General features: G+C 67.6%; 10 protein-coding genes across 10 annotated transcripts; 5 read left to right on the top strand and 5 right to left on the bottom strand.

The window, feature by feature from the left end:
- Positions 1 to 80: 80 nt before the first annotated feature.
- Positions 81 to 1303, bottom strand: V1510DRAFT_350503 (PAB-dependent poly(A)-specific ribonuclease subunit PAN2; the record flags this gene model as incomplete). Its single annotated transcript, XM_066930858.1, has 3 exons — positions 81 to 305; positions 360 to 1133; positions 1169 to 1303. Coding segments are annotated over 3 exons (1134 nt in total), but the record flags the coding sequence as incomplete, so codon positions are not given.
- A 1951-nt stretch (positions 1304 to 3254) lies between these two features.
- On the top strand, positions 3255 to 3801 carry V1510DRAFT_404430 (uncharacterized protein; the record flags this gene model as incomplete). Its single annotated transcript, XM_066932242.1, has 2 exons — positions 3255 to 3694; positions 3726 to 3801. 2 exons carry the CDS (start codon positions 3255 to 3257, stop codon positions 3799 to 3801), a joined length of 516 nt encoding a protein of 171 aa, XP_066787506.1.
- On the bottom strand, positions 3696 to 4316 carry V1510DRAFT_421014 (YkoF-like protein). Its single transcript, XM_066934548.1, has 4 exons — positions 4241 to 4316; positions 4088 to 4193; positions 3953 to 4055; positions 3696 to 3921 (listed from the first exon to the last, which is right to left on the bottom strand). The coding sequence occupies exons 1-4, from the start codon at positions 4271 to 4273 to the stop codon at positions 3849 to 3851; spliced, it is 315 nt and encodes a 104-aa protein (XP_066787505.1). The 5' UTR covers positions 4274 to 4316; the 3' UTR covers positions 3696 to 3848.
- Positions 4317 to 5806, bottom strand: V1510DRAFT_421012 (uncharacterized protein). The gene has a single exon (XM_066934547.1). It carries the CDS (start codon positions 5606 to 5608, stop codon positions 4406 to 4408), a length of 1203 nt encoding a protein of 400 aa, XP_066787504.1. The 5' UTR covers positions 5609 to 5806; the 3' UTR covers positions 4317 to 4405.
- A 474-nt stretch (positions 5807 to 6280) lies between these two features.
- V1510DRAFT_404428 (uncharacterized protein) lies at positions 6281 to 6847 on the top strand (the record flags this gene model as incomplete). The annotated part of the gene is made up of 1 exon (XM_066932241.1): positions 6281 to 6847. The coding sequence occupies one exon, from the start codon at positions 6281 to 6283 to the stop codon at positions 6845 to 6847; it is 567 nt and encodes a 188-aa protein (XP_066787503.1).
- Positions 6848 to 6854: 7 nt separating this feature from the next.
- Positions 6855 to 8211, bottom strand: V1510DRAFT_421008 (Metallo-dependent phosphatase-like protein). Its single transcript, XM_066934546.1, has 5 exons — positions 7938 to 8211; positions 7870 to 7904; positions 7643 to 7779; positions 7538 to 7611; positions 6855 to 7505 (listed from the first exon to the last, which is right to left on the bottom strand). The coding sequence occupies exons 1-5, from the start codon at positions 8041 to 8043 to the stop codon at positions 6961 to 6963; spliced, it is 897 nt and encodes a 298-aa protein (XP_066787502.1). The 5' UTR covers positions 8044 to 8211; the 3' UTR covers positions 6855 to 6960.
- Positions 8212 to 8333: 122 nt separating this feature from the next.
- Positions 8334 to 8924, top strand: V1510DRAFT_368639 (Smg-4/UPF3 family-domain-containing protein; the record flags this gene model as incomplete). Its single annotated transcript, XM_066931364.1, has 2 exons — positions 8334 to 8662; positions 8693 to 8924. Coding segments are annotated over 2 exons (561 nt in total), but the record flags the coding sequence as incomplete, so codon positions are not given.
- A 567-nt stretch (positions 8925 to 9491) lies between these two features.
- V1510DRAFT_217947 (uncharacterized protein) lies at positions 9492 to 10607 on the top strand. The gene has a single exon (XM_066930489.1). It carries the CDS (start codon positions 9612 to 9614, stop codon positions 10236 to 10238), a length of 627 nt encoding a protein of 208 aa, XP_066787500.1. The 5' UTR covers positions 9492 to 9611; the 3' UTR covers positions 10239 to 10607.
- Positions 10285 to 11906, top strand: V1510DRAFT_421001 (uncharacterized protein). The gene is made up of 2 exons (XM_066934545.1): positions 10285 to 10659; positions 10691 to 11906. The coding sequence occupies exons 1-2, from the start codon at positions 10602 to 10604 to the stop codon at positions 11803 to 11805; spliced, it is 1173 nt and encodes a 390-aa protein (XP_066787499.1). The 5' UTR covers positions 10285 to 10601; the 3' UTR covers positions 11806 to 11906.
- Positions 11585 to 13653, bottom strand: V1510DRAFT_381624 (SPOC like C-terminal domain-containing protein). Its single transcript, XM_066931652.1, has 2 exons — positions 13507 to 13653; positions 11585 to 13475 (listed from the first exon to the last, which is right to left on the bottom strand). The coding sequence occupies exons 1-2, from the start codon at positions 13564 to 13566 to the stop codon at positions 11829 to 11831; spliced, it is 1707 nt and encodes a 568-aa protein (XP_066787498.1). The 5' UTR covers positions 13567 to 13653; the 3' UTR covers positions 11585 to 11828.
- Between the last annotated feature and the right edge of the window lie 162 nt (positions 13654 to 13815).

Below are 13815 nucleotides of genomic sequence, written 5' to 3'. Positions count from 1 at the left end.
GAGTCGCAGTCGCAGTCGCAGTCGCACTCCGAGTCCGAGTCCGAGTCGTACGGCGGCGGAAAATCGCCGCCGGAGTTAGAGTCGCGCGTGGTCATGCGATAGAATAGTAGGTACGGAAACTCGCTGCTCAGCCCCTCGGCCAGCGTGGTATGCGACACCTTGGGCGAGCCCATGTCGTCGAACTTGAGCCAGGCCCTGCTGGCCGGGTCCGAGCCGCGCACAGAGTCGCGCACAAGAGAAATGTAGTGGCCGGCGGAGAGCGATTTGCCCCGGTGGCAGATGGCCGCTTCGAGAACGAGCCGGAACTGCTCCGGGCCGCGGGCGGCAGCCCGCACTCGGCACTCGGTCGTGTGGCGCACGCGGCCGTGGTGGACGTGGTTGCCCCGGCGACCGACCATGTCGTCGGCCACGATCTTGGGCAGATCGATCGACTCAGGTACGATGACCTGCCGCTCGTTGCGCACGCCCCGCGTGCCCGCCCACGTGTACCGTTTCAGACAGACGACCATGACCGGCCGTTTGTGGGCAAAGTGCTCGGCCATGGTCGCTCCGCCTGAGCCGGTGGCGGCCGAGTCTGTGTAGAAGGGTAACAGCTGCAGGAACGCCCAGGCCATTAGCGATATCTCCTGGCGGGACGAGCCAGCGCGGCGCAGGTGCGGGCGGCCAGTCTTGACCGACGACCGCCGAGCAGTGCGCTTGACGTTAGCAGACTCCTCGGCGGCCTCGGCGGCCTTGGCCGCGGCCGCGCTGGTCATCTCTGCCGGGACCTCAACGGTCTCGATGTGGACCGAGTTGCGCTTCTGGCGGGCAACCGAGTCCATGGTCAGCCGACGCTCGATCTGGCGCCGGACGGTGACCGAGTTGGCAAAGTACTCCTCCAGACAGGCCTCAAGCCGGATCGGGGGGTCGGCGGCCGTGCCCGGGACCGGCACCGCAAGGAGCCGCTCGTTGATAAACTTGTGGTCGTCGGCGGCGGCATCCTTGCCGCCGTGGGCAATGTCCATCTTGAGCGTCAGCAGGGGCATGCTGAGCTTTTCGGTGATGAAGACAAAGCCCTCGGATGCGTCCTGCTGGACGTCGCGTGCGGCCTCGTCCCACCCATTCTCGGCCAGGGCCGTGCGCAGCTGCCCCGCCTGAGGTTAGCAGAGCGCTCGTGCGCACAACTCACAATGTCGGACGGAATCAGCTTGCCCGCACGGAGCATGTTGACCCACAGGCGCACGACGGTCGACAGCCGGCGTAGGGGGCCGTCGTCATGGACGCTGTAGAGGATCGGTTCAAAGGACTCCATACGAGCAAACATGGCGAACAGCAACGAGTCCAGGTAACACGTCACGCCGTTGAGGTTTTCGGCGCCGGCCATGGGCTTGCCGACGCAGTGGCCGGACGCGCCCTCGACCTGGACGTCGAGCAGCATGCCGTCGTCGGCGTCCTGGAAGAACTGGTAGAGCTCGCGGGCGCGGTCGAGGTTGCCCGCAGCGTAGCGTGACCGGAGCAGCAGCCGGGCGTCGTGAATCTTGAGCTCCGAGTGCCCCTGTGAGTGCAGCGTCTGGAGCAGCTTCGTGGCCAGCTGTGTGTCCGAGCCCGAGAACGGGCTGCTGGTGAGCGCAGCGAGCGACGACCGTTTCGAGCCCGAGGAGGCCTCGGCCATGTACTCAAGCCCGACCACGTTCTAGGGTCAGGACGCCCCACCAGACCGACATACCTTGCGCTCGCGGCGGCGGCCGCGCTTGAACTTGAGCATCTTGTCGGGAAAGCCCTGCGGGCGTCTGAACAAACAAGATTGGGAAGGATGGCCGTGGACAGCTTTTAAACTAGCTTCGAGCGTCCGAAGTCGCGCCGTTGATCGCGTCTCGAGCCGATCGTGCTGGAGCTGCCGAGCTAGGCGTGAGTGGCGGGTCGGCGGTGGTCAGGTCTTGGCACGGTACGCCTAGGACGTGCGGCGGGCCTGTCCGGGGCCAATGTCGGCAGATGCACGGAAGCTGGTGGTGGCGGCCAGTGCCAGGTGGGCCTGTGGCGGCGATGTGTTCCGCAGCCTAGGGCCAGGAAGGCCAGTCGCCCGTACAGGGCCGGCGGCGGGCACCGATAGCGACGGGCGCCCGCAGATCGCGCCGCAGAACGTGCGGCTCGACCCACGTAGCCGCAGCGCGGCTACATGTAGACGGGACCACTCGCGAACGCAAAGTCAAACACACGGCCGGCGGCGAGCGTGATCACGAGGATGGCCAGCAGGCCACAGACCAGGAGAAGCGCGTGACCGCGGCTGGGCTGAGCGTCGGGATGGGTGAGTCCCTCGAATTCTGTCACGGGCAGCATGGTGGGCTCTGGCTGGCTCTTGCCGTCCCGGCGTCTACGGGGGTTTTATGTGCTGGCGGCGCTCGCGGCCGGGCCGGCCTGGCCGCGCGCGGTGCGACATCTTACGGAGCGCGGCAGGGCGGTGGGTGCGAGGGCGGGCGGATGCGGTAATCCTGGGCTGCTGGAGCGTGCGCGGAGCCCATGTCCCCGGCGGCTGATCAGGGGCGACGCCACTGCCGTCTAACGCTTGCGGCTGATAAAGTATAACCAAGACTGCGGCTCGACGTGGCCAAGGGACTGGATGTGACCGGTGCTTTGGCAGGTCTAAGACATCTGCATCTGGCTAGCGGGACGCGTCTTGGTCGCCGCGTTTGGCAGGCCATTGCGGGGTGCGGCCGCCCGCTCTGGACGGCCGCCGGCCCGCCCGGGGCAAGCTCTCGAGCTCCGGACGGTGGGCTGATCGGCAGCGTGCCGCCGCCGTACGGGCTCGCGGTGGACTGATGTGTCGTGCGCGAAATTGGCTGTTCGCGGTCCCGTGCGCGCGGCTCGGGACGATGTAGAGCCTAGCGGGTAGCCTGACAGCGCCCTTGTCGGCTATTCGCGACGGCGGCATCTGCGACCGCGGCGGTTCCTGGACGCTACGGTCGGTTGTCGAGCCAGTTCGTGGCCGACACGGTCGCCGACGTGCGTGGCCACCGACGGTGTCGGCCTGGGCGCTGCCGCGCTCCATGGCAGCCAACTACTGGCTTCCTGACAGCCGCCGGTAGAGGCTGGACGCAACAAGCCGCACCGGCCACTGTGCGCCCTGCCGTCTGAGCCATCGCCGCTGCTACCTGCCGCCGCGTGTTCGCGCAGCGTGTCGTATTCATGGCAGCGCACAGCTCGTCCAAGGAGCGGTCGGCGCCCGGCCTGCCTGCCATAAGAGCCGCCCGACGCGACACTTGAGAGGCATCAGCAAGATGCGTTCCTCTTCCTACGTCGTGATCTTTGTGCGCCTGGCGCAGTTTGTGTTTGCGGCCATCGTCATTGGCGATCTGGCGTATGCCGCCCACACCGCGTCGCGGGACGACGGCGCAGTGCCAACCAGTTACGAGTTCAACATCGCGGTCTCGGCCGTCGCGCTCGTGGCCGCCATCGTGGTGCCGCTATGCACCAAGCGGCGGCGCGACCGGCTGGCAACGGCCGTCGCGGACGACTCCAAGGCCGTCCGCCGCCGGTGGCTCGTGTACTACTTCTGGTATCTTGCGGACGTGGTCGTGGCCCTGATGTTGCTGGCTGGGTTCGTGTGGGTCGTCTGCGACGTGATGCCGCTGGACTGCACGTGGGCGGGCGTGAACCCGTTTTCGAGCTCAGCGTGCCTGAGAATGCGGGCCGCGCTGCTGTTCGATCTCATTGGAGCGTAAGTGGCAACAAGGTCGCACTGACACCAGCGCACTTTCCATCTTCTCGGTCTTCCTCGAGGGCTGCCTGTGGATCCGGGCTCGGGTTTCCTACGGCAAATTGTAGCCGCCGCGCAGGCGCGGAGATAGACATTTATTAATACACTGTTGCATTTACGAGTCGCGCTCGGCCAGGATCTGCTCGACCTTGGAGACCTTGTCGGCCGGAGTCTGAGACTTGTCGGTTCTGGGTCAGCGGACGCTCGACGTTGCCGTACCTGGTGCCGATGCGGATGTCGCTCTGGACGCGCATAATGCCGAGCGAGTGCACGATCTTGTGGCACTCGCCGATGACGGCGCACACAGCGTCCCATTCGCCCTCTGGCGGTCAGCGGAGCAACGGACAGGCTTACCGACGGTCGTGCCCGCGCTGTGCAGGCTGTACTCGAGGCCGGAGTTGCGCAGGACGACCTGGCACTCGGCCACGTACTTGGACACGGACGGCGTCGGCGTGCCGATCTGCGGTCAGCGCACTGTGCCTGACAGACGGCCGGCGCCGGGCTTACCGGAATCAAACAGAAGTCAGCGATGCAATGCATTGTTGGCAGTGGAGCAGAGAGAAGCCGGGAGGGCCGGAGATCGGGGTCGCGGGCGCGTCACGTGCGCTTGCGCGCGCGCGGATGACGGCCAGCCGACGGTGCTTGGCAAATGGCTTGGTCTATGTACAGTGTTCAGGCGCCGCTGAGTCGCGGCACCGGCCAGTTTGGTTTGGCGGCCGTGGGGGGCGGCGCGCCCCAGGCCGGCCGCCGGGGCCGCGGCCGCGCCAGCGTGGGAATCGGCGCGTGTATCTTGCGGTCGGCCGGCCGGTCAGTGCGGCCGACGGCCACTCGTGACGGCGACGCCAGCGGGCGTAGGCCATCAAAGACGGCTGTGGTCCATCGAGGGTGGGCGTGGCCACCGCCGGCGGCCGGCAGGCCGAGCCGCACGTTGTCGGCACGACCGGCACGCACGCGAGCAGCGGCAAAGCTCGACAGAGCGCCGCGGCGCGGGCGCGGCGCCTCACGCACAGCGCGGCAGTCGAGCACATCGTACTTGAGGACGTTGCAGAGCTGGTACGCCTCGGCGAGCCCGTCCAGACGGGTTTGCAGGTCGGCGACAGCGTTGCGGGCGACAACGGGCTCCAACAGCAGATCGTGGACGGTCGCGGTCTGCGCCGGCGTCCAGGTCACCGTGTGCAGGAACCGGCGGGTGACTGTAGCCAGCGCTGCAGCGGCCGCAGGCGCGCGCGCCAGCGCGCGAGCCTCAGTCACGAAACGGTCCGCCGCGGCCGGCGATGCAGCCGCGGCCGACAGTCTCTCGGCCAGGGCGTCCAGGCCTACAGGCCGTAGGCAGGCGCGGGCGGAAGCCAGGACGGCCGCCGCTGGCTCGACGACGGCGGCAGAAGGGAACGAGGCGGCCACCGCACGCTCGACATCGTCAGCCGGATCGGTGACGAAGCTGGCGACCGCGGCCGCCTTGGGAAACGCCACTGCACGGAACTGCTTGAGAACCCAGGCGTAGGGCACGGCCGGCTCAGAGCCGTCGACCAGGCAGAGGCCGAGCACGAACGGGCGCATTTCGGGGTCGACGCCAACCAGCGGCCAGGCCACCACGCCGCCGCGGAAGCGGGCGACGGCGCCGGCGACGGCCACCACGACGTCGGCAAGGTGACCGGCCAGCCGGATCTGGACGTCCGACATCAGGAACAGGGCGGCGGTTTCGCCGGTGACAGGGTGCACGAGAGCTCGGCACGAGTAGTAGATCTCGTCGTTGAAAAACTGGCGCACAGAGTCCAGGACGCGGCCGCCAGAGCAGCGGCGCTTGGCGGCCGGGCCCGGTGGCGCGTCTGGCCGGGCGACGGCGGCGGGGGGCGCGCTGGGGCTTGCGTCCGTCATCAGTGCGCTCGGCACCGGCCTGCGGATGGTCGTGAAGGTCGCGGTCAGGGACGGCAGCCAAAATTTGCGAGGCGGTCACGTGGCCTACTCCCGCGGTCAGGCGGCCTGGCCGCCGGCAGAGCGCCCGGCGAACGCGCCGGACGGCCGGCAGCGCAGGACCGACGGGCGGCGGCAGCAGCCGGGCGTGCGGCCGTCGAGCGGCAGCGGCGACGGCGACACAGCGGTGGAGCGACCGCCGCAGCCGTGCCGCCGCGCGCGACGTCCCCCGGCAACGGCCGCAGCAGCGGCCGCACCGCCGCGGTGCTTGACCTGCACGCGGCCCACCAGACTGGGGAACCCGGTGTCGCGGTGAAACAGCGGACCAGGAACCTGGAGCGCTAAGCACCCGCGGGCGTGGCCGGCGTAGGCGCAGTACCCCTGCATACCGTGATCCAAGGCAGCGGTCGAACGCGCGGCGGCCAGTGCGGCAGCCGCGTCGGCGCCCCGGCGCTGCCGTTGCCGGGCGCAGTCGCGGCGCAGGCGCCGCCGCGCCCGGGCGTGTGGCCGGCGCAGGGGTGCCGGGAACGGGCAACGGCGGAACGCCGCACTAGGCGCGGCTCGGGAGAATGCCGATCAGCACAAGCGCCCACGACGCTCCCCGCCACCGAACCGCGACGACACCACACCACCAGGATGTTTTTTGGACGCGCAATTGCAGCGGCGGCCGCGTGCGGTCTGATCGGCACGGCCGCGGCCGGATGGGCCGAGACGCACATGAAGGAGGAGCACAACATCGAGACGTTCGACCCGACGTCTTTCTTCTCGCTGCACGACTCGGACGGGTCGCAGACGTGGACCAAGCAGGACGTGTTGAACCTGTACGGGCTGCTGCACTCGATGGATCCGACCGGCGAGCGCAAGACGCCGATCGACGAGGACACGCGGGAGCGGGTGGTGTCGCGGATAATGGGCCTGATCGACGAGGACGGCGACGGCGTCATCTCGCTCGACGAGTGGCGCAACTTCAACGCGCGCGGCGGAGAGCTGCCGGACTTTGGGCTCGGCCCGGGCCACCACGGGGACGTCGAGTACGAGTACGAGATCCACCACTGGCTCAAGTACCACGCCGAAGACGACTCGGACGAGTCGCTGACGCACCCCGAAGACATCGAGCACGAGAAGCTGTTCCACTCGATCGAGGACAAGGCTTACGTCGACCAGGCGAACAACATCCCGGCCAAGTTCCGCGTGCAGGCGTAGCGGGCGGTCGTGGCAACGTCTCCGTAAATTAATATAGTACACACATCGCAACTATGATCTACACCAGTTCCGTTCAAAAAGCCGGCCGGGGCCGGGCGCGCCCAGCCCGGCGGCTACAAAAAGTACTCGGACCGCTGGGACCGCTGGGGCATGAGCCGGGTGTCGTCGTCAACGGCGTTGAAGATGACAAAGTCGGGCTTCAGCGTGTCGTCGAGACGCATGATGGACGCCACGTTGCCGCAGCGGTAGCAGTAGTTGGGCGCCGACCACACCGTGACCACGTTCTTCTGGTCGAAGTGGTACTTGAAGCCCTCCTGGACGAGCTGGTGCGCGCGCGCGACGAGCTGCAGGTTGTTGACGTGGTTGAACTCGGCGGCGACCTTCGCGCCGAAGATCCAGCCGGCGCCCCGCGGCGACACGCCCCACGTGTCGACGTCGTCGGGGTCGGACCAGACCAGGTCGCAGAACGCGCCCTCCTGGGGGATCTCCTGGGCGCGCGCCACCACCCGGATCTGGTCGAGCGTGCGGATCTCGGGGCTGAGGCCGCCGTGGACGCACAGGATGCGGCCGTCGATGACGGCCGCCAGCGCGAGGAAGTCAAAGACCTGGCAGCAGTACTGCCACACGCTGGCGCCGCCGTACTTGGACAGGCACTCCTCTGGCGGTCAGCGCTGCGCGCGCCGGACGTACCGTAAAACCCGTAGACCTGCGTGATCTGCCGGCTCTCGTGGTTGCCGCGGACGAGCGTCAGCCGGGCGGGATACCTGCGGTCAGCGCGGCCGCGCGCGCACGTACTTGGCCTTCAGACACATCAGCAGCGTGAACGTCTCGAGCGAGAAGTAGCCGCGGTCGACAAAGTCGCCCAGGAAGACGTAGTTGACGTTGTCCGGGAAGCCGCCGCCGACCCGGAACAGCTCGAGCAGGTCGTGGAACTGGCCGTGGATGTCTGCCGTCAGCGCCGCGCGCGCGCGCTACCTACCGCTGCCTGTCAGCCCGTACGTGGCCGCCACTTACCCGCACACCGTCACCGGCGTGCTCACCGGCTGGATGTTGCTCTCTGTCGGTCAGCGCCGCGCCCGCGCCCACGCACCCTCCATCAGCAGCTCCTTGACGATCTCGCACAGCTGCTTCATCTCGTTCTCCGGCAGGTACTGGCACTTCTTGACCGTTTCCAGCCATTCGTCGGGGCCCGCCATCGTGTCTGTCCGGTGGGTAAAATTCTCTTCGTCGGCGTCTGCGGCCGGAAACTGCGCTGTGACGGCTCGATGGTCTGGCCCGTGCGACTGCTGCTCTGCGTCTGCACACGCTCTGTCTCGGTGTCCGCGTGCCGTGCGCAAACGTGCTAGAATCCCTCGGGCGTCGTGTGCGGAAGAGCGAGGAGGTTGCGGTGGCCGCCGCAGACGAGCGCCACTTACCCGGCCCGCCGCCACGACAGATCAAGCGGCGCCGCAGCAAACACGCCCACGACCGCAGCAGACGACAATTGATGTCGGGACGCAAGATACTGCTGCAGCGCGGCGACAGCCGCGCCGGCGCCGAGCGCGAGCCGCGGCCGGACCGGCCGGCGGGCCCGCCGCGGGCGGGCGAGCGCGACGGCCACGGCCGCGACGGTCGCGATGGCCGCGACGGCCGGCCGGACGGCCGCGGCGAGCGCGACCGCGCGCCGCGGCGGCCGCCGGACGAGCCTCTCAAGGTGGTTGTGCGCCATCTGCCGCCTCTGCTGTCCGAGACCGAGTTTGCGGCGGCCGTGGCCGAGTGGACGCCGGACGAAGCCGTCGAATACAAGTACTACGTCGCCGGCAAGATACCCAAGAAGTGAGTGGATGGCGGGCGCGCTGACCGCAGCCGGGCCAAGCCGCCGGTGGATTCGCGGGCGTACATCAAGTTCCGGACGCTGGACCAAGTCGTGACCTTCAACAAGGCGTTTGGCGGCCACGCGCTGGCCGACTCCAAAGGTACGCACGCACCCGGACACGCTGACGCAGGCAACCGCCGGCAGACCGTCGTCGAGCTCGCGCCGTACGGCAAGGTGCCCAAGCAGCGGCGGCGCGCGGACCCGCGCGAGAACACGATTGACACCGACCCCGAGTTTCTGGCGTTTGTCGAGGAGCTGACGGCCAAGCCGCCGACGGCAGCCGTGCCGGTGCTGGCCACGGACACGCCCGAGGTGCGGTCGACGCCGCTGATCGACTTTCTGCGGAACAAGAAGATGCGCAAGGCGGACGGCAAGGCGAAGAAGAAGCGCAAGAAGCGCGAGCGGGCGCGCAAGAAGAAGGACGACGACGACGACAAGAAGAAGAAAAAGCGGCCGGAGCGGCCGGAGCGGCTGGAGCGGCCGGAGCGGCTGGACGACGACAAGAAGCGCCGCCGCGAACGCCGCAAGCCAGAAGACGCGCCCGACGCCGAGCGCCCGGAGAAGACCGAGAAGCGCGTGCGCACGCGCCGCCCCAAAGACAAGAAGAAGAAGGACGACGCGGTGGCTGCGCCGGCCGCCGTGCCAGCTACGCCGACACCACCGTCGCATCCTCGCCGCCCGGAGCCCGGTCGCCGCGAGGACCGCCCGGCGACACGCGGTCGGCGGCGTGGCCGTGGCCGCGGCGGCGGGCCGGTCGGTCACGCGCCTCCCCCCGGCGGCCCTGGAGGCCCCGGCGGCTTCAAGACAGGCGCGACGTAGCTGCGCTGCTGGCTGGCTCGGGCGTTCAGCTGTATATAGTCTCTGGCACAATCATAGAGCGTCGAGTCTGGCGGCTGCGGCAGGGCGGCTATGCGGCTATATGCACATGCGGCGGGTATATACTGCGGCTGTATGGCGGCCTCCGGCGGAGACACCGTGAAGGGTGCGCCGCTCGGGCGGCGCGGGCTGGTGCGGTCACATGCTGCAGCTGTATGGCGGCCTCCGGCGGCGACCCCGTCGAGAGCGCGTTCGGGCGCCGTCGCTGGGCGGCTACATGCGGCTATATGGACGAGCGTCCGGCAGCTCCGTCGAGGGTTCTCGGCGGAGGCCGTCCTGCGCGGCTGCATGCGGCTACATGGACAAGTTTGGGCGGAGCGTCCGGTGCGGCTTTACGCGGCTATATGGACGTTGCTTCGGCGGAGCCGTCCGGTGCGGCTACATGCGGCTATATGGACGTTGCTTCGGCGGAGCCGTCCGGTGCGGCTACATGCGGCTATATGGCGAGTCTGCGCGGCAGCTCCGTCAGGGGCGCGTCTACCAAGCGGGCCTGTCGGGCTGCGTGCGGCTATATGCCGCACCTCGTGCGGCTCACATAGAGCTCGTCTGCCCGAAGGCCAGCCACCCTCGCAGAAGCTGTCGGACGTCGCCCACATCTCGCCCCGCCCAGGCCCTCGGCTGACTCCCTCGAGGGTGTGCGGCTACGGGTCCCCGCAGTGATGGCAGGCGTGGCGGTGCGTCAGTGGCGTCTGACTCATGAGAGCAGGGCTGTCCAAACATGTCTCGGCAGCGGCGCCGTCGGTCGGCTCCAGCCACTGCCAGCGACGCTGCCGGGCGCTGCCGTCCGCGCCGAGAGCCTTCAATCGGTGCGGCGCGTTGCGGCGTGGGCGCCAACCGCGGATCGGGCCACCCCGTTTAGGTTTGCTGAGCTGGCTGCGCTTCTTTCTTCACCTCGACTCGTTCGACCCGACCAGCTGGCTCTGTCAGCCGTCACGATTGGCCTTGTTGGTTCTACTCTCGTGACTCCCCGAGAACCAGACGTACCGGCGACTGTATTAGCGACCGCAGGCGGTCTTTGGCATCATGGCGTCCGTCCCCGGTCCCGCCGAGGAACTGACGGCGCTCGGCCGTGGCAAGAGCGGTAAGTGCTCGGCAAGCGGCGCTGACGGTAGCGATCGACAATGAGTCTGTCGCGGACGAGACCGACACTCTGGCGCCTGCCGCTCCGGCGCCGGCGTTGCGGCCGTTCCAGTTCCTGTTCACCTGGCATTTTTGGATCATTTTTGTGCACGGGCAGATCCTGTCGCTTTGCATTGTGGCGACCAACACGTTCACGTCGTACTTGTCGGCCGAGAACAACCTGATCCCGGCGTTCCAGACGCTGTTCAACTACGCAATCTTGGCCGTCGTGTTCACGCCGTACCTGGTGTACCGTTATGGCGTGCGCAAGTACGCGCGCATGCAGCTGCGCGACTGCTGGAAGTACTTCTTGCTGGCGTTTGCCGACGTCGAAGGCAACTACTTCGTGGTCAAGGCGTACAGCTACACCACGCTGCTGTCGGCAGAGCTGCTCGACAATTGGACGATCGTCGTCGTGGTGGTGATCTCGTTCTTCCTGTTGCGGGTGCGGTACCACTGGTCGCAGTACGTGGGCATTGTGGTGTGCATTGTAGGCATGGTGCTGGTGGTCATGGCCGACATGCTCACGGACAAGGACTACCAGGCGGTCAACATGGTCAAGGGCGATCTGTTTGTGCTGCTCGGGGCGACGTGCTACGGAGTGTCGAACACGCTCGAGGAGTTCCTGGTGTCCAAGCGACCGATCTACGAGGTGCTGGCGCAGATGGGCCTGTTTGGGTTCCTGATCAACGGCGTGCAGTGCGCGATCTTCGAGCGCGAGTCGCTGCAGACGGCGGCGTGGGGCGGCCGGGTTGCCGGCTGGTTCACGGGCTACACGCTGGCGATGCTGGTGCTGTACACGACGGCGCCGATCCTGTTCCGGATGTCGTCCGCGGCGTTCTACAACATGTCGATCCTGACGTCGGACTTCTGGGGCCTGCTGATCGGCATCAAGGTGTTTGGCTACTACGTGTACTGGCTCTACCCGGTCGGCTTTGTGTTCACCGTGTCGGGCATGGTCGTGTATAACGCGTTCGTGCGGTCGTTCGTGGGCGAGTCTGAGAAGCCGTGGCTGGGCAAGAACCAGCGCGAGGGCATCTCGGGCGTGGGCACGGCGCGGCGGGCGAGCGCGGCGGACGGGCCCGCGGACGAGGCGTTTGCGGTATAGATCCAAAATGTAATGTTCGTAAGTCACGGCGCGGCCTTGCGTTTGCCCAGGACGCTCTTCTTGGGCTCGTGCTTGACGACGACGTCGCCGCTGCCCATGAAGTTGTCGATGGCCTCGCGCCAGTCGAGCACGGCCTCGTGCGTGCGGTTGTAGATTGACTTGTACTTGGGCAGCGTGAAGTCCTCGGGCTCCGCGGGCAGGTCCTCGTCGAGCGCGAGCGCCTGCAGAATGCGGTAGTGCCACTGCAGCGCCGGGTTCGGGTACCGCTCGGGCTGGTAGCCTTTGGGCATGAGCAGCTTGTCGATGATCGTGCGCGCGCGGTCGATGGCCTCGTCGGGCGCGGTCGCGTTAGTCTGCTTGGGCGGGTACTCGCGCACGTCGTCTGCGTACGGCAGCGGCACCGCGTACAGCCCGGCCGGTGCGACCTGCAGCGGCCGGCCGTTGTGCGTCTCGACGACCTCACGGCTGGGCACAAGCAGGCACTGCGACGGCGCGCCGCGCGTGGTCGGCACCATCCATGCGACCGCCATCTTGTCCTCGTCCAGCAGGACCTCGTGCAGCGCGGCAAACGTGCGCACCGAGCCCACATAGTCCTCCTCGCTCGGGTACAGGAAGTACGCCGGGCGCATGTTGTCCTTGGGCTGGAACGCGTCCCGCGGCCGGAACCCGACGATGCGGATGACCGGGTCCGAGAAGTGCCGGAACGACGCAATCTCCTCGTCCGTGAATGCCAGAATCTCGCCGCCAAACTTGAACCCGCGGTGGATGTCCTCGCGCTTGACGGCCACGGCGGTGCCGCCGTCCGCGGGCGTAGCGTTGTTCAGGTACGTCTTGGACACGCTCTTGGCGACCTTCCACTTGCGCTCGCCAGTGTAGACGTACGTCGCCTTGCCGGGCTGCTGCCGCTTGTACATGACGTAGCCCTTGACGCCGATGCTCAGCCCCGGCGAGAGCTCCAGCGGGACCGTGAATACGGCGTGCCGCGGCGTCTGCCGCGACTTGATCGCCGACTTGATCTGCAGCCCGTCCAGTGACGAGATCGGCACGAGCTCGCCCGCGTCCTTATCGTTGTCCGCAACGACGTACTTTTCGCGCGCCGACAGCATGCTCGCGTAGAACTTGTACGGGTCAAACGGGTGGTCCGGCGACTGGATGAAGAACGGCTCGATCCGGATCCCGAGCTCGAACAGATCTGTCGCGCGCGTCCGCGTCGACTTCTGCAGCGCGGCGTCGCCCTCGTGCGGGCAGTCGTTGTCCGTCACGAGGAACAGTCGGCGCGAGACAAACGACGGCGTCTTGCGCGTGAACTGCTGGTTCGCGTAGAAGAGCACGTTTGCCATCGACACCGGCTCTGCGGCCGGCGCAAACGTCGCAGCCAGATCCGCCTCGCTGTCGAGCAGCTCGCGCACCTGCTTGATGCCGCCTGCGTCCGGAACATCCAGATCAAGCAGCATGTAGCAGCCGCCAAACGCTTTGTCCGTCTGCTTTGCGCATCCGTACAGCATGATCCCGACCACGTCCTTGTACGACGAGATAATCCGCTCCTGCAGCACGCTGTACGCCGACTCGAGCGCGGTCCGCGCTGGACACGAGCCGGCCTCGTCCTTGACCAGCATGGACGGCGAGATCTCGATGCAGAACAGCAGCGCGTCCTTCTGGTTCTTGTAGTCCTGGCGTGAGCGCAGCCTGGCAGCCACATACAAACTCCTCGAGTGTGTCCTCGTCGCCGTCGGCGGCCTGGTACGTCCACGAGTCCGCCATGGTGCCGGCGTCTGATGCCTGGTGGCGCGGCGGCGTGAGTCGCGGTGCGGCGCGGCACGGCGCGCGGACAGGACGCGTCGCCCTAACCCTACCAAGCAACCCAAAACGTATCAAGCAGCCTGAGCGGGCCCAGCCAATAGGCGCGCCCCTATTCGCGCTGAGGAGCCGGCCGCTCCAGGCTAGGCTGCCAGGCGCCCAGATGCCCGTCTCCCGGTCGTGGGCGTGAGATCGGCGATGTTCGTAGCCACC

This window comes from Dipodascopsis tothii, assembly GCF_038497935.1.
Source record: "Dipodascopsis tothii strain CBS 759.85 unplaced genomic scaffold V1510scaffold_28, whole genome shotgun sequence".
Classification (NCBI taxonomy): Eukaryota; Fungi; Ascomycota; class Lipomycetes; order Lipomycetales; family Lipomycetaceae; genus Neoaidaea; species Neoaidaea tothii.
Note: the sequence above shows the minus strand (reverse complement) of the source record. Positions and strands in the feature narration are given on the sequence as shown.